This window comes from Macrobrachium rosenbergii, chromosome 4 (assembly GCF_040412425.1).
Source record: "Macrobrachium rosenbergii isolate ZJJX-2024 chromosome 4, ASM4041242v1, whole genome shotgun sequence".
NCBI lineage: Eukaryota > Metazoa > Arthropoda > Malacostraca > Decapoda > Palaemonidae > Macrobrachium > Macrobrachium rosenbergii.
The window spans coordinates 8459495-8483354 of NC_089744.1; the positions used below are offsets into that span (position 1 = coordinate 8459495).

The following is a 23860-nucleotide window of genomic DNA, read 5'->3' on the forward strand; positions in this document are numbered from 1 at the left end:
GAGGCATCATTAATTTATCAAATAATTGGAAGAAGAAGAGTAGTAGTCTACTCAGGTAGGGAAAACAGGAGAGACTGAAATACAAGGAAAATTCTCGCAAGGCACAGCATTTGAACGACAATTGCTCTTAATACATACTGACAGAGTGAAACGATAAACCAAAGAAGCCTCACACAAACAAAGGACGACGAAATACAACACTGATCTACATGGAGTCCATCATGTGCCCTAGCAGAAGAAAAGGAGGTTGAAGTAGCCTAAGTCAACGACCGGAGCACAGTGATTTTGAAAAAGTTTGCCATCAATACAAAGCCCCAGAGAAGTCAGGCCATCAGAAAGAAGAAGACGTCCAAATGAAAGGTAAAGTCAGAAAATTAATGGTTCAATACAAAGAGTATATAGAGAACGGTCACCCGGAGCTTAGTGTACGTACGAAGGAAAGAAAAACGGAATTCATGACATGAAATAAAGCAGTATAGATGCTTAGTAAAAATGGGAGATGTTACCCTAGAAATGAGAGTTAAAGTATATTAGAATGAAAAGATAAATGCAAGCGAAATGCAGGAACTGGAAGGGACACGGTACAAAATCATGAATCGAATACTAATCAGTAAAACAGGTCCAGGGCTTGTAGAAAATAGGACAGAATATAAACAAATGAAATAATAATGTGCCACAACATCGTGACATCAGTTAGAAAAAGGCTACTGAAGGACATAGTAACAGACAAAATGAGGAAACTATTAAGACTGCTGGAGAGAAAATGTGGTGGATATGCGTAGAACCTATAAGATTAATTTTGAGATAAAACAAGATACACAACAAAATCTTAGAAATGTAAGAAGAGATAGGATTATCAGAGAAAAAGAAAAGATTAGAAATTTTTGCAAATGTGAAATGGAATTGAGGCTCCTTGATCGGTTAGAATCTAACCAGAGATAATTATACATATGGATTGAGTACAAGAGAGACTATTAAAGATTGAGACTGGGCTATATATGCCTAGAAGCAACTATAAATAAAAGAAATATCGATGACGCGCTGTGAATTTTGCTGGAAAGAAGAGTAAAATAAACCGGAACACATATTTTATCAAAGTTTTCAAAGGCTGAAGATATAAGATGAAGGAACTAAGAACTGGAAAGGTAACATTCAAAATAAAGGTTTGGGAATAAGAAATACGTGAACTGCTGTCAGGATTAAATATAACTAATGGGGGATGAACTTTCCAGGTAAATTATCCACTGTTTAGAGCTATTGAGTGAGCAAAAGGTAACCATGAAGAAGAGGAAAGTAATTTTTAAAGGAAATAACTTCATTCGAACAAGGGGCGTTATAAGGAAAGTCCGGTAGGCTTCTTATTAGCTGGTCCACTCCACGGAGGGCTCTTTGTGGGAGTTGCAAATATGTAAGGACAGGATTGAGTGACATACTGGCTGGATGTTGACTGGTTTATTGGTGGTTCCTTACTGACTTGAATTTACAGTGTTGTTTCAGATTTAGCTGGCCTTGTGCCAGCACGGGCTCTTGCTCCTAGAGCAGCTCGTAATTGGATGTACAGAATCTTCGAGGAGGTTATTGGCCTGTGCGAGCCGCAAAGTAGTGTCTACACACAGACAGAGCAAAACAGAGGTAATGTTTCGGACATCTGCGTTTGTCGGCAGACAAACAGATGGCGATTGTGAGAGACATAATAAACGTACAGTGATAAAACATATATCAATGGAAACGCCAGGAAATTCTACATATGGCCAATTGCATGAGATTCGAGACAGATTAATGAATACATTGCAGTAGCATAATATATGTGAAATGGCGAGACGTTGGGCGCCTTCACAAACAGAGTAACCTACATGATTAGAATGCTTGCATGGCAATGCAAGTAGTGGTGATTGTACATACTGTATATCAAAACAACAATGGTTAGGGAGAAACAGACGGAAATATTGTATGGTAGAAGTTGCGTTCCTTGAGAGAAAACGGGGTGTTCTTGTTCTCTCTTTGTCTGGGTCCCTCCGAAGATGTGACGCACAAACGCACACACGCGTGTGCTCGAAAGAGACCGCCATTGGTGCGATGGATGGGTCTCTTACAAAATAATGCATTCGACATATACGTTCGTTACAAACGACATTCGAGGAATCAGACAGCTTATTCCAAATTAATTGTCAAATTTACACTATAATGCATCCAGAAAACAGGAAAGTCTTAATTATTTTTAAGGACCATGTTTTCAGTTCTCCTTATATCAAGTGGGAGCTTATTGTACAAATCTGAAGATTAAAACCAAGTGCAATTTGGCCCAGATAAATTTGGACAACCAGTCTTCATAGCTTGACGAATCATAACATATATTGTTTAAGAATCATAGATTCTGGTGTTTTGGACATGAATGATATATTCGGAACAGATCTGTATGAGCTCAAGTTCTGACAGTCGGGTGCATCTTTCAAAACAGTTTCATGAGAGCAACTTTTTCTGATATAGGAAACTTGCACTCGGAAATACAGATATCAACAACTCATCATTGTATTAGTGAAGCGTGACCAATTTTCTACCCAAACAAATTTTGCCTTTTTAGTAATTACAGTTATATCATTACTTTCAATATTAAAGCTCGATAGTTTTACTCCCTATCAGGTTCAGTATTGATCTGATTCCGCCTTTCGACAAGTTACGGTTATAGTTTCAATTTTGTTTTTAAAAAAAATCAAGAAAATTATGAGTTAGTTCATGATCAGTGAAATCATAAAGAAGTCGAGACAATTTATTCGTATCTGTTGCCGCTTCTCGGATTTTCTGATAATGATGTCCAGTTCCCGGGCTCCTTTCAAGTGATTGTAATGGTTCCTTATTATTTTATGGTGTTCCAGTTTTTAACTGCGTCAGTTACCCTTTTTACGTCTTTTTCCGTCTTTCAGTTGCAATTAAGGTTCTCCATTTAACCAATGATTTTACTTGAACCCTTTGTATATTCCTGTACTAATTAGTTCCTTTGCGGAACTGAAGAGATATTAAAAGACATCTACTCTTACAAGGAACTGATGGAAACAAATTATCAAAATATAACCTGTGTGGACACCTCGTGGTTGGTCTCCAAGTGAAATGATGAATAATGCTTGCATTGTAGTTATTTTGGCTTATTTATTAAAAAAGAAAGACGTTGCCGCAAAAGACTCAATTGTAGAACGCAAAACTCTCAAAAGAGACTGCCTTAGGCTGAGCATTCACGATCAGGTTTACCTGTCAGTCCATTTATCAGTTCATCGAAACTGACGTTAAAACTTACGTTTGGACAGCAGTTTGTGGGAGTAGTCAGTCCACTCGCCAGAACGGATGAACTGATGGAATTACCTAAAGTTCATCCAACCGACTGACAGGTGATCGCCCGTGTGGACGTGTAAGGAACGATTTTGTGACTTCTCCGCTGGATTTTGTCGGCGAGGGATAGCAGCCGCTCGGACCAGAATATGAATAAACATTGTATAGGCCTAATTCTTTTTATTGTTAGACTCTACGGCGCTATTTGTAGACGGTTGTGAATCCAAATCATATGATAAAATATATATATTTCCATGTTATGCAGACAATTTGGTATAGGCCTATGCCAGTGTCCTGCCTTTTTATGAAAGGTATTATTAGTGCAAGAAGGCTTCACGGTCCATTTCATAAATAACTGGACAAACCCCAAGGTCTAATTTAACCTTATTCATTAATATTGTATGAGAATAGACATCTCTCTTTAATAGGCAATATTTAGACCATACTCTGTTACGCCTTTTTGCTTCTTTCCTATTTTTAAGTGAATTGACGCAGTAGCTAGTCTTTGTAGTTCCACCTCCTTATCAGGCAGCGGAGTTTCCATCGCTGCCGTGTAGTGTTGCCGAGACGAAGGCTAGTTCCTCATTGGACTGGTTGTTATCGTTCTCAGCTAGCACTCTGCTGGCCCGCGTTCGAATCTCCGACCAGCCAATGAAGAATTAGAGGAATTTATTTCTGGTGATAGAAATTCATTTCTCGCTATAATGTGGTTCTGATTCCACAACAAGCTGTAGGTCCCGTTGCTAGGCAACCAATTGGTTCTTAGCCACGTAAAATAAACCTAATCCTTCGGGCCAACCCTAGGAGAGCTATTAATCAGCTCAGTAGTCTGGTTAAACTAAGGTATACTTAAGACGAAGGCTAGGCGAGCACTGAAGGCGATGACCTCGAGACTCGAGTTGACGGTCCCGCTGACAGTCCTACTCTTTATGTGTGGACGGTCATCCGTTGAACGGTCGTGGGTGAACTGACAGGTAAACCGATCCTTAGGTGCATCCCACAATACTGGTGACTTTGTACAAAACAATGAACTGGGATGTTTAATAAAAGAGTTTTTCCATCTTGCTTCTCCAGATTTGCTAGTGTTTGGATGGTGAATTATGCAATTATTGTTTTTCTGGTTGTGAAATCTAGTACGTGGCACTGTAAAGTCACCAGTTCGATAAGCTGCCTGGATCTGTAATCAATAGCACCTGCTCGTTTCTTTGACATAAATGCCAGAAGGTTAGGTTAGGTCACCCTTCATTAGAAGGTGCAAAAGGACATTCAGATTAATATTTTAGTTTTATTCGGAGTATGGGCTATGCTCCGTAGATGTATAGGGGTCAATATAGTTAGTTATTTTTATAAAGATGTTATTTTTATAAAGATGTCTTTTTTTTTACACCTTAACCCCATAGGAGATTTAGTGCCGTCAGTGGTGCACTGTAGGCGTTATGTAAGGCTCTTTGCAGCTTGCCTTCGGGCCCTTTCGTTCATTTTGCTGTACCTCCTTTCATATTCTCTTCTTCCATCTCACTTTCCACTCTCTCCTAACAGTTGGTTCATAGTGCAACTGTGAGGTTTTCCTCCCGTTACACCTTTCAAGCCTCCTTTAATCTCAATTTCCCTTTTAGCCCTGAATGACCTCATAGGTCCCAGTACTTGGCCTTTGGCCCAAATTCTACATTCAGTTCAATTCAATTTCCACTCCTTAGGTTCAGGAAACTGCCATTGTGGTGGAATAAAAAAAATAACAATTGAAGTGCTAGTGATAATCAGTCAATAAAGATCTGAAGAAAAGTCAGCTCAAACAAAGAAACAGATTTAATCTAACGACAGAAATCAACAGTTAGATAAAAGATATTATAAAAAATTCTGGACGAGTAATAGTTGTTTGGTGTTGACTTTGAAAATGCATATCCTGCCGGGTTAAAGGGGTGGAATTATAATCGATACAATTTTGCAAACGTCATGACGTTCGCAATCTTTATTCAATTGAAAGAATGATTCAGAAGACAAACATGAGCCTAATCTGAACCATGCGTGCAGGCGTTCGAACACATTGCAGTGTTTTTGTTTACATTTGCCGAGTCGGTGCGCAGACTGAGGTTGTCTAGGGTATGCCATGGTATCAGGTTGTAGTGCGCTGTGTCCATAGATGGCTTTGACAACTTTTTTAGCCACTTCTGCCCTCATTCATGCTGCTATATATTTTACCGATCAGTTTCTAAAGGTGAGTTTGTTGTAAATACCGGAAACGAGGTCTAAGCCTAACCTGTCATTCCTTTTCAGCCTAGCAGTCGTGGTAGTTTAGGGTAATGCAGGACGAACTCCCCTGCAATCCCTGGTGGGTTACCTAATTAATATGGAGGTAGTGCTGGCCTACTTTAATTCGTGGAAAATTCTATAAACCATATTTTGTTTTAGGATAGGCTGTGTAGGCTACGTCAAGCCTACTAACTACCGTGGTAGTATGTAGGACGTTGGGTCAAGCCCGTAGGCTAGGCTTATTTTCATTATGGCAAATCCAATTTAGGGTAAATGTAATGGAGTGGGGCGCAAAGAGATATCCTTTATTAATGCTGTAAATATTTTCATTTTGTAAACAGTACAGTACAAGCGAGGTAATCTGAGAAAATGACTGAGACAATAAGAAATCTGCCGTCCTTTGTGTTTGTTCTTAGGTCAGTCCCCGAGTGGCTGGTACTAAACATGGCAGAATTTCCACAGGACACCGTGATTAGGCCTAGTACCAGCCTATTGGCGAATAAAGTAACAGTATGGGCAATATATGGTGAATTTCTCTTTATCTCAGTAAACTTCTCTAATCTCATATGTATATTGCATTATATACCATTTTCTACATTGTATAGCTGATATATGAAAAAACAATGTATTCATGAGGTTGTCTCCTCTACATTTACCCAATTGAGTACAGACAGTCCCCGGTTTACGATGGGGGTTCCATTCCTACCCTGCGTCATAAGCCAAAAATCGTCGTAAGCGGAAAATCGAAAAATCGTCAAAAATCCAAAGAAAACCTTACTTTGAGTGCATTGAAAATTATATAAACTGCATTTTTATCGAGTTTTTCATAAAAAAACTCCAAATTTTGAGTATTCTGCCGTTTTGGAGCCATATTTCTTCCTTCGGATTGGCATCGTAAGCGTCATAACCCTGGAACATGCATTGTAAACCGGGAAATAATTTCTGATGAATATATTTGAAAAGCGTCGTAACTTCGGAACATCATAAGCCAGACCCTTCATAACCCGTTTACTGCCTGTATTACCTTATTATTATTATTATTATTATTATTATTAGGTAGAACTAAGTTTTAGCTCCACGTCAGTAATTACCTTGGAAATTGACTTTTGCTATAGTATTTTGGTTGCTTATCAAGAATTTACCATTATTTTTTGTCACTCAACTGTAATTAACCTGTAATTAACCTCAGAACTAATTACATTTTTGCTGTTGCATATGCACATTGTTATAGGGGAACTCTTGGTTGAAAGTGGAGTTTCCTTCACTGGGGATCTGGGGGCATAGCCCCCCCCCAGCAAAGTAACACAGCCTACTAGGTTAGGTTAGGTTAGGGTACGTTAGGTTAATATAGTTCCTTTTATAATAGATTTCCTTAGCCAATCCTTCTTGAACTTTCCATACAGTATCTCTCAGTATTCATGGAACCTTTCCATACAATCCTATTAATATTAGAAATTATTATTATTATTATTATTATTATTATTATTATTATTATTCAGTAATAGGTAAATGTAAAGGAGACAACTGCATGAAGATATCAACTGTTAATATAATTCCTTGGCTGAAGAATATAGAGAATGGTGTGTATAATGCATTTCTGCTTTGCAATCACCAGCCATTGCATTTCTCAAGCTTCTTCACCCTCTCCAAGGCCTTGGTAAAACAATTGCAGTTCAGTTGCATCATTGGGTTTCTCCATCAGCCCAATAAATTTTTCCAAGATCCTCTATATCTCCCTGAAGGAATTTAGTGTGTCTGTTTCGTCTAGTCCAACACTAGGAAGGATGGGAATCCTTTTTTTCTCCTTCATTCCTGAATTTGTGCCGAAAATTCAGAATCTTGAGCATTTGACAAGAAATTGGAGTTTCTCAGTTCCTCCCCTCCCTGATTTCATTGATGGTGACTTAGAGACAAGATGCTCTTATGAACAGTGTGAGCCATAAAATATTACTTGCTCTCTGCATCCAGAGGTTCAGCACCTTTTCGTTAGTACAGGTAATTACAGGAAGGTTTTTAGAAACACGCTTTCCTTCTATCTCAGTGAGATAATCAAACAAGCTTATGACTCCTCTGTGGAGGATGTCCTTATCCTTACATGTGCAAAAGCCAATAAAGTGAAGGGCATTTAACTGATTATAACCTTTAGGAAAAAATTCTCATTACAACAGGTAATGATGGTTGGCGTTGGCATAGACAGACAACCATTACCTCATTCTACTTGAGGGGCATCACCCACGTTCTTAGGAGCCTATGGTAGCCACTCAGCAGTTTTTGTTAAGTGGGTACTCGGTTCCATCAGGAGAGGAAGGTGTTTCACCCGAATGCTTCAGCTTAGTGTGACAAAACCCAACTTCTTCCGTTCTTCCTCTTTCTGAAGTAGTATCTAGGCTGAAGTACCTGCTAGACCCAGACCAAGCAACTAGTCTTGGTTTAGATCCTAAGATGTTTCTCCCTCCACCCTCATTTTTGACAAAGCCAGGGGAAGAGATGAGGTAGAGTATTCTAAACTCATTACTTGGTAAGTATTAGTCTTTCCTAACTTGGGTGTCTCTCCCTGGATCAGGGACTCACACCCAGGAACTACTGCTCTGCCAGCACATATGTCAAACTGAGTGACAGGTAGCATGACAGTTCTTAGTAAGATTCAAATCCAGTCAGTTGTAAGAAATGACCTCCTACCTAATTAGTAAGTCTATTAAATAAAAGGCAGTGGTTTGTATTTTCATAAGAATAAGTAAAAAATTTTAGAAAGTAATTTGTATTTTTCATAGCTATACAAGCCAGAGCATTTAATCATAATCCCACATCAACCACCCCTCTTTTTCCCCTGTGTCCAAAGGAAAAGTTTAGTCTATTTCATTCCATCTGTCTACTCCCCAACGTAGGCTTTAGGTAGATGTGACAATAAACACAGCTAGCACACAACTGGATGAAGTCAATATTGTACCCTTATTGTGATGTGAATGCAAAATATTTCTTCAGTAATACAGGCAGTCCACGGTTAATGGTGATCCAGTTTTATGGCTCTTGTCTAGCCACGAAAATCGGCAATTTCCACTTATTGGCGCTGATAATTGGGTATTGGCGCTGATACATACCTAACAGAGGCACCGATAACTGAAAATCGGCACTTTTCAGCGCTGATAAGCCCCACAACTCGCCGAAAAAGTGTCGAAAATCGACGATTTTCGGTTAGCAACGATTTTCGGTTATCTTCACACCCTCAGGACAGAACCCCCGTCGATAACTGGGGACTGCCTGTACATCTAAATGCTTATACTGTATACACAAAGAACACACACACACAATATTTAGACCATAAACATGCTGGTTTATATCAATAGTATAACAATACAAGCACACGAATTATGAGCTCATAACAACAGAGCACAGGCAGTCCCCAGTTTACGACAGGGGTTCCGTTCCTATGCTGCATCATAAGCTGAAAATCGTCGTAGGCCAAAAAATTGTCGAATATCATAAAAAATCCTAAGAAAACCTTACTTTTAATGCTTTGAGTGTATAGAAAACAATGCAAACTACATTTTTATTGAGTTTTTTTTTTCAAAAAAACTCTAAATTTTTATATTCTGCCATTTTTTAGCCATATTTCTTGCATCGGACCGGCATTGTAAGTGTTGTAACCTCGGAACGTCGTAAGCTAGACCCGTCGTAACCCAGGGACTGCCTGTATATACAGGTCAAACACAAATGAACGATGGGCTTTAAATAACTTCTTTTTTTTCTCATTTTAGATAAATAAAAAGACATCTGGCTATGTGAGTGTGAATAAAGGGTAGTTTAATAATTAATTGCCAGTAAATTACGCAAGTACGTTAATAGGCTGCCTGGAGCCTGGGAGAGGTGAATGGAACAGCCCCTGCAGTTCTGGATGGAAGACAGGAAATTTTTCAGTTAATACATGGCATGATGACAATGGTGTTGTGGTTTTCTGCATATTTATATAATTTTTGCTTGAGTACACAAATCATCATAATAGCTCAGTGATTGGGCACTTTGGGACTATTTAGCCAAATAACTTGTTGAAGAAAAGTTTGAAACCCCATTGAGTTCTCATCATCCTTAGTGTGTTGATAACATACTGTACATCCAGCTTAAAAGGCTAGCCTAGACATGCATATTTTTTTATTGTTTGGCATTGGAATAATACCCAGATAAATGAACAAGTAAAGATTGCAGTAAAAGGTAATTTTGACAAATGAAATGAAAGTGTGCTTAAAAGAGGCCAGTAAAATAAAATATATATCCAGCAAATCAGTAGCATAGGCCTAGCTTTATTGGTTCAAGGCTTCCTGGTCTAACAATAGCAGTATACAATATTAAAGATTATTTTTCAGCTTACAGAAGTAGATATGACTTTGGTATCATTACAAAGTTATTTTTATATGTATGTAATAAAACTATACATAGAACAATGCTAAAATGACAAAAGCATGTGGTTTGAACAGTTTATAAGCATAGATCCAAGTGTAGTGTGAGCTATGCTAATGAGACAGAAGAATCATTGAAAGCTCATTGTTCATTTGTGTATGATCTGAGTAGAATGTTTGGTACAACTTCACCTTTCATGTGTTTGTATTGGTATGTTATTGTTGCAAATCAGTGTACAGTATATGATTTATATAAGAAGGGACAAGGGTTCTTTGTATATACAGTATAAACATTCAAATATGTTACTGAAGAAATAGTTTAATATTTATCGTAATAAGCCAACGATACCAGAAACGTTGATTGTCAGCCACTCACGTGCCACCCATCTGCATGTGCCACTTCTTCACCCGTGGGAGGAAAGATGGAATGAAATTGACTTATAGTGACAGAAAGTGCGTGAGGTACATTCTCCACCAATAAACGACCTTTTTACCAAGTGCAATGACTACTCCAGCTCACCCTGAGGATACTCTATATAAAAGGGTTTGGTTTGTATACAGTATAGTATTAGGAAAAATACAGATTACTTATCTGAACTATATTACATTTATTTACTTGAAAAGCTTAGTTTTCATTTTGATTTTTGTGTAAGACTGACATCCATTATTCTTCTTTCAGTCATGCATCAATGTTCCATATTTGTACTTCCTTGAAAATATTGGATTGACCGTAAAACCTCTCCAGTTACTTTGGTTTACCACAGCCTTTAACAGAAGTGTAACAAAATGGGCACTCTGGAAGCCCAGGTTCTTCAGGGTTTGGTTCACGTAAGTGTTTTTTTTTATTATATTTTGTTCATATGATTGACTAACACTGTTTTAATTTGTACTTATTCCTAGCGCTGTAATCAGACAGCCAAGGGCTAATCATAAGTATATCTATTACAGTATATATATATACATACAGTAAACTCCCGTATTCGCGGTTTCACAATTCGCAGACTCACCTATTTGCATATTTCTCTGGAACATATATACATATTGTACTGTATTTTCATCTCATTTTTATGACTAAATGCACTTTTTGTAATAAAACTATTAAAATTTTCACTGAGAAATAATTCACTAATTATGATATTTTCAATGAGGTCATTTTTATGTCGACAATATTTATAAAACATTTTAAAATTGCACTTTTTGTAATAAAACCAAACTACATTAACCAACTTCTTTTCCTCCATCTCTTTATCCCATCCTCTAGTTAAAAAGTAAAAGAGAATGATTATGATAACGTTATACTCTTGCATAAATGTGTATGATAATTAGAAACTCTTGTTTTGCATCACCGTATCGGATAATGCCGTTTACCTGGTATTTCAGCCAATTAATACACAGTTACCGAGTGCAAATATTTAGAATAAAACTTATTTGGGTATTTCGACAAGGAAATATTAAATTTAAGATGCAAGTTGTAGCTGAAGCTGAGGAAACAATGTTCAAGCTGCTAATAACTGTAAATTATTGGCACAGTATGGATGACCATAATTAAAATTGGAGAGTATTTTAATCAAAACTACTGGGCATGAAAGAACACACAAATGCTATTTTTATGCCGATAAACGATAAATACGCAAAGCTCGTATTATGATGAAATAAAGTGAAAATAGTGAACGAAATCTTGATTTTTTTACACAAAACAAACGCCCCCAAACGGGCAACATCATGTATTAACTAAAAAAATAGCCAAGGTAATTTCTAGTTAACGTAAAAGTTATATTTGATTAAAAACACTTAGTATAACAAAAATAACCTTGCATAAATATAAATAAAGTATCTACAGATTTGTTTACACTAACTAAAAGCAAGAAAAACTGAACTTGTTTACAGCTAAATCATAATCGGTTTCCAAACCCAAAAATTGATCGTTATGTTCACAATTTATAATACAAAAGCAATATAAGAATATTTACCTGGTAGTGAATTAAGGCATAACACTAAAAGATCCATGGAAAAGATGCATATTTGTTATGTTGATGTTTGTATACATGTGTGAATATAGAGCACAGTATAAGGTAGGCTACCATATATGCATATGAAGTTAAGTAGAGGCTAAGGACTTGATTGTTATTCAATTTCTCTTTGTATTGAATTATCATTAGTCACTCTGCATGAACCTCCAGAATTAGCTGTATGGATAATGTAGGGGTAGATCGTATACTGTACAAGGTACCAATACCTAGTGTAGGCTAGGCGCTAAACGTTTTTTACGGGTTTTTTGGAACCTAACCCCATCATAAGTTAATACCTGTATAAGCTCAAAACAATGTTCTAAGTGTTTTTATAAGGGTTCTAAGTATTCATGGGTTTTAGCATCAGCAGCGTAGATATATAATATATCGACCATAATTAAAATTGGATATAGTATTTTAATCAAAACTATGTGTGTGTGTGTGTGGGTATATATATTACTATGAATATAATTGATCTATTTTTATGGCATTGCTGATTCTGTAGGATCAACACTCACAGAACAAGAAAATTGTATGTTAAGAAAGAAATCAGAAGGGACTCAGTAGAGAAATAGTCCTAATTAATTACTTGATTTTATTTAATCAGAAGAGTAAAAACAGAGCCATTCACACTGGCTCTTGCACGTATGGTGTTAACTGACACAAGAATGAACTAACTGGGGTCAAACATGCAATCAATACTTAAATCTGTTAATTACACAAAATAACTGGGGTGCCAAGCAATGAGGCAATAATTTAACATGCTTGAGGACTTGATGTATTTAAGTTATATTTACAATTGGAGAAAACACTTAACGCTCAATATATTAGAAAAATAACCAAAATGAAATTGCCCCATTTATAATCAGGCAAAAGTATTAATTCTGATGATTTATTTAGACAATGAATAACTTATTGAAAGCAATGAGAGTAAGAACAAAACTCTGAACCAAAACTACTTTAGTTACTGCTAGTGGAGCTACATCAAACTAAACTCTATCAGTGGGACGTCTTATTGGATCTTTGGATAAGGAGGTTTCCAAAGTTTTGGGAAAAAATGCAATCTGGTCTGTGTCTCTTATGTTCTGGCAATTTATAATACAAAAGCAATATAAGAATGGTATATACAGTATACATCATTGTACTTTTCCCAGAGTGAGGCATTACAGTATCTGAAATAAAACACTTCAAAAGATCATGGAAAAGAGTTTAGAATGATGGTTTCGTAGAAGTATAATTGATGTTTGTGTTAAGTTCAAACTGGAAAAGCAAGGATTATGTCCTTATAGACTGTGTTTTCAAAACAGAAAACATGGTGAGGAGAGAAGTATTTATTAATACTTCTAGCAGCTCCCCCTAAGGCCAAGACATTTTACACCTCTTTCAGGTGTGAATATCTTCTTGGGAGCCTAATGCTTTACGTTATGGTCTCTCTCCCAAAGCCTTTGTAAAATGTGTTAAAATAAAATTACTAAGGTGTCTGCTTTTAATAATGAACAACAGCTGAATTGGCATGCATGAATACTTGAGCAGCACCTGCAAAGTTTAGTATTACTTTTTGTACTTTTATTACAAAATGGATTTAACTTGTAGTTAAGTCACTTAGGCAAATGATACAATAATGATACGGAAGATATTACAAATACAATATTGCATGCATATGGGCTAGGACGGATTTCTGCCTGGTAGGGTAGAGACCCTACTTACTAAAATAAAGTACAATTTCATACAAATCTAAAAGTCTGTATACATCGTGTAACTACTCATTTGGTGAGGGCCATGGTACCTTGCTAATGTGCTGGCAATGCACCAGGTGTGGCACTAGTGTCTTCAGGGCCTAGTGGCTTTGTGATATACTGTTAATTTTCCATTTAGAGGGTTTTAAAATAAGGAAAGTCAAAGATTTGAAGTGCCTCTTTTAGGTTGATGGTTTGACTTTGTAGGGGGAATCAGCAAACCCAAGTCCAAGGGAGCTTTGGAGTGCCACCTGTTCCAGCTGCTGCAATACCAAAGCAAGGGCAGTGCCAACAATCTCATGATCTGCTGTTGCAGTTCCTTGAGCTCTGCAACCAGCTGGGATATGGAAGAATTTTCCATCAGAATCTCATCTTGTGACAACAAGGAAAGAGAGGAAGAAGTCTTTGTGGGCCTGCAAGGTTCACAGATTGCAATGACCAACTCAGGCATGGGTTGCGAGGCCATGCCAGGGGTGAGCTTCCACTGTGGTCAGGGGAGTCCAGAAGGGACCCTAGTAAGCTTTGGGTTGGCTCTCTTACCGGCACTGGTAATGGGGCCAAGCCAGGAGGAGATAGGTGATCCAGACTGAGATCTCCTGAAGGGAGATCTAGGGTGTGCTCTGGCACTGGCACTAGGGCAGGACCATGCACAGGAATTAAATTTGGAATTGACTCAATGTTCGGGACAGACAGAGCGAGGCACTGCTCAGGGAGCTCAAGTGGCACTGGCAGGGAATTTGAGGCAAGGTTTGCATCTGAAGGGAGATCTACAGTGTGCTCTGGCACAGGAACCAAGGCAGGGCCAGGCACGGGAATTAAATTTGGTAAGGGTTCAACAACCGAGACGGCCGGAGCCTGGCATTGCTCAGGGCACTTAGGAGGCACTGGCAGTGGTCCTGGTGTAGGTCTTTGGGGACTGTTTATGCCTGAAGTGGACTGAGAGGGCAGAACCCCAAGGTTGTCTTGCGTTAAGTTGGGACAGAGAGTCCTGTCCGAGGAGGAAGTCGTATCCTCCAGGGAGGTATTTGGCTACTGCAGATGTGCAGACCCTAGTTCTGTGGGGCCTAGTGACTCTCAGACGAACTGTTGGGAGAATCAGTCTTACTTGATTGATACTCTTGATGGATTTGAGCTTACGGTTCTCAATTTTAGCCCCTTAAGAGACTGTGTCTTCCGGTATCGGAGATTTGTGTGCCAGTGTCTTCAAATGCTGTGACCTGGTGTACAGGGTAGCTACTGTGAGGAGGAGCTACAGATGATTGATGATTGGTAACCGCCAGTGCAATGGTGGGTGCAGTGGCCTTGCTAGGGCAATTCTTCCAGAGGAAGGAGTGCCCTTAGACTTTACATACAGTGCAGTAAATCTTGCTAAAGTCCTTTTGAGGAGCTGGAGAAAGTTGAGGTCATTTTTTGGATTGATCAGGGAGTGGCATTGCAGCGACTCCTCCCTTAAATCAGTTTTGGTATTCCAAGAGTCCCCTTCTTGCATTGGATACATGGTATTTTCATAATAAATTTGTTTCATATATACTTACCAAGTAATTACATAGCTATACTGTTCCACTCGTGCTGCAGTTAAAAATTTGAAGTTCGCGGTAGCAATTCGTTTGTTTATAGTGTAGGTAACTACCCTGCCCTCTATCGGGGAACAGTAGGTACAACGTAACAGCGATCGTCACTACTTTTGTGCTTAATGTCCATCAGAGGGGAGGAGGGAGGGCTCTGATCTAGTGATTACTTGGTAAGTGTATATGAAACTTAACTTTATTATGAAAATACCATTTTCTTGTATGTAACTTGCCAAGTAATTACATAGCTGAATCCCACATTGATAGGTGGTGGGATAAATGGACATATTCTGTTCCAAAAACAATCAGATATGAGGATGACTTTGCAACATAAAAATCTGTTAGCATTGATAAAATGCTTTTTGTAACGTTACCTGATAAGAGAGCTGCAGTAGATGATTACTGCCTTGATCTGTGCTCATCTTGACCTTTAGCGACTAAGCAGAATGCCTGTTATAAGTCCCTACTTTTTAGGGGGGGCCATAGAGGGAAGGAGCCTTCCAAACACCCATAAAGCAATGTAGAAAAAACTGCCCTTGCCCTGGGTGCAGTACCAAAACACAATAGACCAATAAAAATAGTTACCCACACCAAGAGCAATAAAGATTAAAAACCATCATACCACTACCACAGACTGGTGGGCACTGGATACAAGTACCCCCAGGCTCCCCAAAAAAAACTCAACACCCAAAAATTCAAGGAAAGAAGTTACTGGTAGAAAGTGTTGCTTCTTATGCTTCCTCCCCAGTACCAAGCCAGCCACTAATAACAGACCTAAGGTACTGCAATTTTCATTCATCATTTCAATTTCTTTAACATAGTGTGCGGCAAAAGCAGAATTGCATTTCCAGTATGTTGACTGGAGGATAGTCAAGAGCAACATACTATGCCTAAAGGCATATGAAGTGGCAACAGCTCAAATATCATGCGCTCTCACCTTCCAGGAAGGTAGGACATCTTCTATTTGAGAGTGCACCTCAATGATCAGACTTTTAAGAAAAAATGACAGAGCATTCTTGGACAGCGGTTTCAAAGGGTTCTTGACAGAACACCAGAGGTTACTGGCAGGGCCTCTGATTCTCTTTGTCCTGTCTAAGTAATACCTCAGCACCCTCACTGGGCAAAGGACCCTTTCCTCCTCCTCTGGTTCTAGAATATCCATGAGGTTTTGAATAGAGAATGAGCATGGCCAGGGATTAGACAGGGACTCGTTCTTAGCCAGGAAGCCAAGTAAGAAGGTGCAGACAGCATCTCCCTTCAAGAAACCAATGCGCTTGTATATAGCCTGCAACTCTCTTACTCCCTTGGCAGTGGCCAAGGCTACAAGAAAAAGAGTCTTCTTAGTTAAATTCTTGAATGAAATGGTACGTAGAGGCTCAGAAGCAGGACCCATTAACCATATAAGTACAACATCCAGGTTCCATGACATGGAATTGTCCACTGAATTGAAGGGTAGATAGAGGTCTATGTACCTTGTTCAGGGACCAAGTAATGGGAAGTCTTTCGGGGGCGGTGTTTGTGGAGCAAAAGAGCAGAAGGGAAGTAACAACGTATATGCTGGAGTCAATCCCGAATCCATAAAGCAAGGGTTCCTTTAATGCTGCCTTGTATGCCGTGATTGTTGTAACTGCAAGACGTTTGTCTTCAGAGGTATATCAGAAAATTTAAGTGTTTCTATAGAAATCTCAACTGGGCTCTCAGTATGGATATAATCTAACTATATCTTCCATACGGACTGGTATTGCTGCACATGTCCGTAATTTTTGCACTAGGTACCTAGCAGTGTTGGGTGAGTAGTTTTCAAGGTAGATAATACCTAAAAAAATCCACACGTGAAGGTCTTGGCTCAGAAAGGAGGATACGTACACGGTTAAACAAATCATTTTTCCTCCTACTCTCTTGGATAGAACAGTGGTCAATAGTGGAATTGATCTTTTTGCCCATTGTTGAAGTGATAGGAGCCAATGCCTGTTTGGTCAATTTGGGGCTATTAAGTAAGCTGTTCCTTTGAAGGTTAGGAGTTTGCTCAAAACCTTCGAAATCTAGGACAATGGAGGAAAAAGATATATCATCCTCCATGTATTCCAGTCTTGTAGAAAGGCATCTCTTGCTGTTGCTTGATTGTCCAAGTTCGGAGACACATATACTGGGAGTCTGTGAGTCTTGTGTATGGCGAACATGTCCACTTCCGGTTGTGGAAGCAAGTTGGTTATTGCCTGAAAAGAGTGGATGTCTCTGTTGAGGCTCGTTTTCCGTGATAGAGAGTCTGCTATTACGCTGAGAGACCCTATGAGATGAATTGCAGACAGGTGCCACTTCTTTACTTGTGCCATCTGAAGGATGGCTAGCATTACCATGTTGAAAGGAGGTGAGCGTGTTCCCGATCTCTTGATGCAGGACACTGCATTTGCATTGTCTAGAACCAACAGAATATGTGTCTCTTCTGGAGGTATGTGTATTTTGAGAAACAAAAAGATAGCCATCAGTTCCAGGAAACTGATATGACACTTCCTCAGAGTAGCTGACCACCTCCCTGCCACCTGACAATCCTCCCAATGTCCTTCCCAATGTATCAACGAGGCATCTATGTGTATTGTCACTCTTACAGATGGAGTAGTCAGGGTGACTTGTTTTGCCAGAGATTCCTTCTGGGTCCAAGGCTGAAGTATCTCCCCAACTTTCTGATTCTTTTGGTGAGATCAGTCTTGCATCTTTTTTCTTGCGTGCAATAGCCAAAATCTGTTCATGTTTTTCAATTGCAGTCTGAGTGATGGACCTATTACTGATGCAAACTGCACCAGATCCATCATGTGTTCTAATTGCAGTCTGGAAACTCTGGGCTGTGCAAGAAACCTTTTGAGGGTGTTCCTTATTCTGTTCTGAGTTTTGATGGGGAGAGACAACAGGCCCTGGAGAGTATCCCAATAAAGTCCTAGCCACTGAAAGCCTCTGCTAGGCGTGAGATGGAATTTTTTCTGATTTATAAAACCTTTTGACTAGAGTTTGTTGGCCAATGCTCTTAGGTTTTTCAAGCACTTTTCTTGTGGACCCCCAGATTAACCAGTTGTCTAGGAAAGTTGTTAGTTGTATTCCTTCTATCCTGAGTTCCCGGACAACTACCGTTGCTAATTTTTAAAAATTCTTGCGACAACATTTAGCCCAAAGGCATGACTTTGAACCTGTGCGTATCTTTCCCTATCCGGAACCTAGGAAGGGGTGGAAGGGAGCAGCGATAGGGACGTGCCAGCACGTGTCTTTCAGATCTATAGAAACTGTCCAAGTCCCTTCTGGAATGACTGAATGTACTTGGGCAACGGTAGTCATGAAAGTTTTGGCAAACAATGTACTTGTTCCATGCTGATAGGTTGAGGATCACTGTTCATTCAGAGGAATCCATTTTGGGAACACTGAAGAGGCGTGCTTGGTGGCGAACATACGCATGTTTCTCTATGGCAGCTTTTAACAGGGCCTTTTGCACATAATCTTCCAGAGGGGTCTGGTTCTTGAAAGAAACCCTTTAAAGGTGGCAGGGGGAGGAGAGACTATTTCCACCCCACCCCATTGAGAACAATGCTGTGTCCCCAAGGAAAAGACTTCCATTTCCTGTGGTGTCTTTGAAGCCAACTCCCAACCAAACAATGCCTTTTACCTTGATAGACATTCGGGGTGCTGCTTTTCCTTTTCCTTTGTAAGATGGTTGTTGGACCTTGTGAAAAGGATGTCCTTGCTGATGTGGCTGTCACTGTCCTTTTGAAGGGTGTTGGCCCTTCTGACCACCTACCTGTTTATGAGGAAAAGTTTTGGAGGTGACTGCAGGCTTATATGATTTTTTATCAAAGCAAGCCTTTTTTGAATTGGGTAAAGGGAAATTTCAGGTTTTTTGTTTCCTGAACTCTCCTTTTTCCAGAAGAGAGTACACTGTACAGTTTTGTTGCCGTGCTTACTCGTTGACTTGAGTTACAACAGAGTCCTCAAACAGGTCCTTACAGAAGGGGTTAGACTGTAATAAAGCAGTCACATTGGGAAGTGACTTGTTGGAGCCTTTCAATGTTTCCATTTGCACTTTTACTCTCAAGTGCCAGTCTAAACAGTCATAGAGTGCTTCCCATAGGGTTCTCATAAGACTATTAGGCAAACAGCAAAAAGTGTCCTTTTGGTGGCAACTTCTAGCAAGGTGGAAGAGGTTAAGATACTAAGGAGAAGAGTCCTAGAATGGAATTCTGACGGAGCTGTCTCATCTGAGATTCTTCTCATAGGGATACCAAATTGCTGAGTAGCCACATCCAAGGGGAGCTTTTTCCTTTTAAAAGGGAGTTGAAGTGTTGCCCATTCCTTGGTGGAATTTTGTGAAACTGGGAGGAATGCAGCGAATGGTTTTAGTTCTGTCATTGGCTCCTGTTTTTTAGTTACTACATAATTCTCAGAGTTTGTCTTCACATGGTTAATTATTTTAAAAGTGAAGGGACAGAAGGCTGGGGTTACTTGGTGAGCAAGTTGGGTTTTAATCAGAATGGGAGTATAGATCCACCTTCCATTGACCTGGTAAAGGGCATTATCTATAGCTTTTAATGCTGTATTCCCACATACGAGAACTATTTCCTTTTCAGGTTTCTCAATGTCTGGCAAAGGTGTTATCAGGCACCATTCTATATTAGGGAATGCTGCCCTGTCTGTAAACTCTAAATGTACAACTTCAATCATGGTTTTTCTCTCATTAATTAGATACTTACCATCAGGAGAGAAAATTCACACTGAAGCATCTCGCCAAGGATTATCAGTATCATCAGGGGAGAATACTGGAGCCCCTGTTATGTTCTGATCTGAAGCGCTGTAGTCCGAACTTGCCATTTTGTTGGTTCCAGTTGGAACTCTAACCTTGGACCTTGTTTGGTCCGAATTTGTTTCCACTCTCCCTTTTCGGTTGCACTTTGGAGTGTACATCACTGACTTGATTTCTTTGATTTCCCATTCGGAATCTTGCAATATATCCATTATATATTGCCATTCTGTGGCAAGGGCATCTTTGATATTACCCGTAATTTCCGTATGGAACTGATCAAATGCCACAAACTGTGTATCCCTTTTGGGGGCGCTTGCATAATCTGACTGAGCATCCACAGTTGAACGGTGACTGCCTGTTACCAAGGGGGCAGAGGTCCTGGGTGAGTTACTATACCCCTCCAAAAATGTAGTCATTTCAGTTGGGCTTAAGTGAATCCTTGTATCCCTTTTAGGGGAAGGATCCTGATCAGCTTCTGAAAGCTGCATGGGGGATTGAATTCCTTCTGGAAAGTTTCTCCTAGGTTAGCTGAAGATTGTGTCCCTGATCCTTCTGGGTGGAGCAAGGTCATTTCGGTAGCAATATCAACTTCACTTGTACAAAAATCACCTCTAAGAGGAACTTCCTCTATTTCCTCCACAGGGTTAACCTGGGAGGTATTGGGGACTGATGTTACTGGGTTTTGGTCCAAATATAGATCTGAGAAGAGGTTAAATATTTGCTGCCGGAGTTCTGACAGAAAGATATAATCTCCCCCTTCCTCAACCCTAGGACCCATTGTGGCAGCTTAAAACGAGCTGTTTCATCCTTGAAAAATTGCTGTCAAGAGCACACTACAAATTTCACACATATCTGGCGACCAAGCAAATTTGTCTTGCCTTTTTACAAGGGCTATGCTCATGGCAGGTGGGATGGGCTGTACCCACTGGCAAAAAGCAAACTGACCAATTTGCTATGGAACACTTGAGCTGAGGGTCCTGCATAATGGCAGCCCTATAGTGAAAAAACTAAGTTGTTATTAGAAACTAATTGGTATAAGTTGTTTTTAATAAAGGACACTTTTGTAAATCCCAGTATCATTAGCATATTACATCTTATAGGTTAAATTGATTACTAGTGTGCAAATATAATACCTTTTATAAAATATCTATGTAACTTAAACCCCTTGAGGTTTAGGTTAATTTTGACACTGTATTTGGCTGTGTTACTTAAACTGTTAGTCCTTTTGCAATGCCTATGTGAAATTTTAATTCTAAATTGTCATGACATTCAGACTAATCTTCTATGAACTAATTTTATCAACTAATCCAAGCTACTGTTTTATATGGCTATGGCTTAGGTTAATCCTTCTAGTATAATCTACGTTAAGCTAAGCATAGAAGATTTCTTAGAGGGTTCTCGATTAACCTATTCAAAGCCGCTTCTCATTCTAGGTTTATTTAAAACCTAAGGATATAAGCTATACAAAAATTAATCCTCTTATAATCTGGCTTTCTGTTTTATGTAGCCAAGACTACCCTTTTGTCTGCTACTCAGCCACACTGTTTCTAAACTTAGCGAGAATATTCCCTTAAAAAGGATTCCTACAGTACAGTACTTAGTCTGGTTAGGCTATTGCCTGTTCTAGGTTTACATAACTTGTAAGGGCTAGGCTACATAAGACCTTACCATTGTTATTGATCTTATAATACTGTTTATATTTATATGTATTCCCACGCTTATTTGTTCTTCTTAGCCTAGTATAGGGTATTACCTAATCCAGATTTTTATAGATCACACTTAAATGTATAGGCTATATAAAACCAGCAACTTACTAATATGTAAACTTATAGTTAAGGTATTTTTGTCTAATGCAGGCTTTTGTTTGTATCAAATCCTAGGTTATTTGGTCTACTATACAAAATAGTAATCCAATAATGTGTAATCTTATGGCTAGGCTATCACTTACTCTAATCTAGGATATTGCCTAATCCAGATTATTTAATTCACGTAAAATACAATTGCCTTAGCATGTAGCCTTAAAGCTAGGCTACCATCTTATCTGACACAGGTTACTATTTTCATCTAGTCCTAGACTACATGGTCTAGGCTAATGATTTAGTCCAATAATGGGATGTTTTGTAAAAGTTTACCACTTAACCTAATATAAGGTACAGCCTAGTCCTGGATTATTTTAGATCATGCTTTAATATACAGGCTATATAAAGGGAAAAATTCTCTAGCCTGTTTGTCAAATTCTAGGGTTCTTGGTGTTAACTAGGCTGCTGCCTAGAACCATAGAGGAATATGTCTTACAAGGTTTGTTCTTAATCCAGGTTATTAATTTTAGGATATTAACTGCCTAATCAGACGGGTTATTTAAATCACCTTTAGGATATCCCCTGGAGGCTACCACCTAGGCATTGACAACATCTACTATATCTGAAAATTATTATCTAAATTAATTAAATTGTGGCTTTCATTTTAGCTAAAACCTAGAATGGCAATTGTAGACATTGTTATCTAAATAAAGGATTGTGAGAGAGCATTTAGATGTTTCCATGGTTTCTCACTACTCAAAATAAATTTGTTCCACAGTTTAAACTAACAATTTTTGTAACTTAAAAATAAGCACTTAAGGTTCACATTTAGATGTTTCCATGGTTCTCACTGATGAAAAAATTTGGAATCGAAGCGATTTTGTAACATGCACTGACTCGTCGTGTGCACTAATATGTCTAGTCTAGAAGATGGTAATGGAGGCTGGTCTTTTGCCTGCCCAGGTTGTAAACAAGATGGCAGATGTGCATGTGCAACAGTCACTTCTTACAGTTTTTGACGTACCAAAAACTGGGTTCAGCTTTGCTGAAGACAAAGAAAAATGCCGAGTCCACTATACTCTATCACATGTCATAGTGTTTTCATTATGACAAAAGACCAGGCTAAAAGATATTTCTTTGATACTAGTCTAGTCACCATGGAGTGCTGGCACACCAAGGGGGGTGGGGGGGTTAACTCCTTGAGGACAAAACAAGCAACTACTGTATAAAAAAATGCTAGTATTTTGTTAAAAAAATTGTATCACATATTTTCCAAAAAACAAGAGTATTCTGCATAAAAGTGTCACTTTATTTTTCATATCATTTATATCTAAGGAATTTTAACAAAGCTAAAAACTGTGAGAGATTGACCTTATTTATTCAAGAATCACTTTGGTATTTACTTATTCATATTTGATTTTTTTCACAAGTTTTTCCTGGGCTGGGTGAGTTATTGTAACTCTCTTATTAAAGGCCATGGTGGGCATCCTTCTACGAAACTGTTAGTTCTTGGTAAATCTGATTCAGTTCTGTTGTAGACATTTCACATTTCAATATCAAAGGCTGGACGTCTTCATTGACCTCATTGAATGATACCAAGCCCAGTTATTTCAAAATATTCTATGAAGACACTTAAGATTTCATCTGTTGCTAAGTCAAGTGATTGCATAAGATTTGTAAACAGTTCAGAAAAATCTTCTGGTGGACCAAAGGCTAATGTTTATATCTCTGATTATGAGAGCATTTTCAGGATTTGTGTACCAACATTGCAAACCCACGTTTTGAATTTTTCACAGGCATTGACTGAAATGAAAGAAACAACAATGCATGGACACATTTGGAAAACATTTTAAACTTTTTATTGTTTCTTGTTCAAAATCAACAGTAACCAACTCTGGATACAGGAGTTGCTCTTTGAGGAACTCAAATATTACCTCATAGGTTTTTTATCTTTATTAGATGTAAGACAGTACACTCTACGTAATGTACTACTTGTGGCAGCAGTG

The 23860-nt window shown here is 38.7% G+C and overlaps 1 protein-coding gene across 1 annotated transcript in view; it reads left to right on the top strand.

Annotated features, from left to right (window-relative positions):
* The first annotated feature begins 5329 nt into the window (after positions 1–5329).
* The window catches only part of S2P (membrane-bound transcription factor site-2 protease), a 90424-nt gene continuing 71893 nt past the window's right edge, over positions 5330–23860 (top strand). The window contains exons 1-2 of the mRNA XM_067089921.1: positions 5330–5536; positions 10642–10790. Of these exons, the coding sequence (XP_066946022.1) occupies positions 5462–5536; positions 10642–10790 (224 nt within the window). The 5' untranslated portion in view covers positions 5330–5461. The remainder of the gene's footprint in view (positions 5537–10641; positions 10791–23860) is intronic.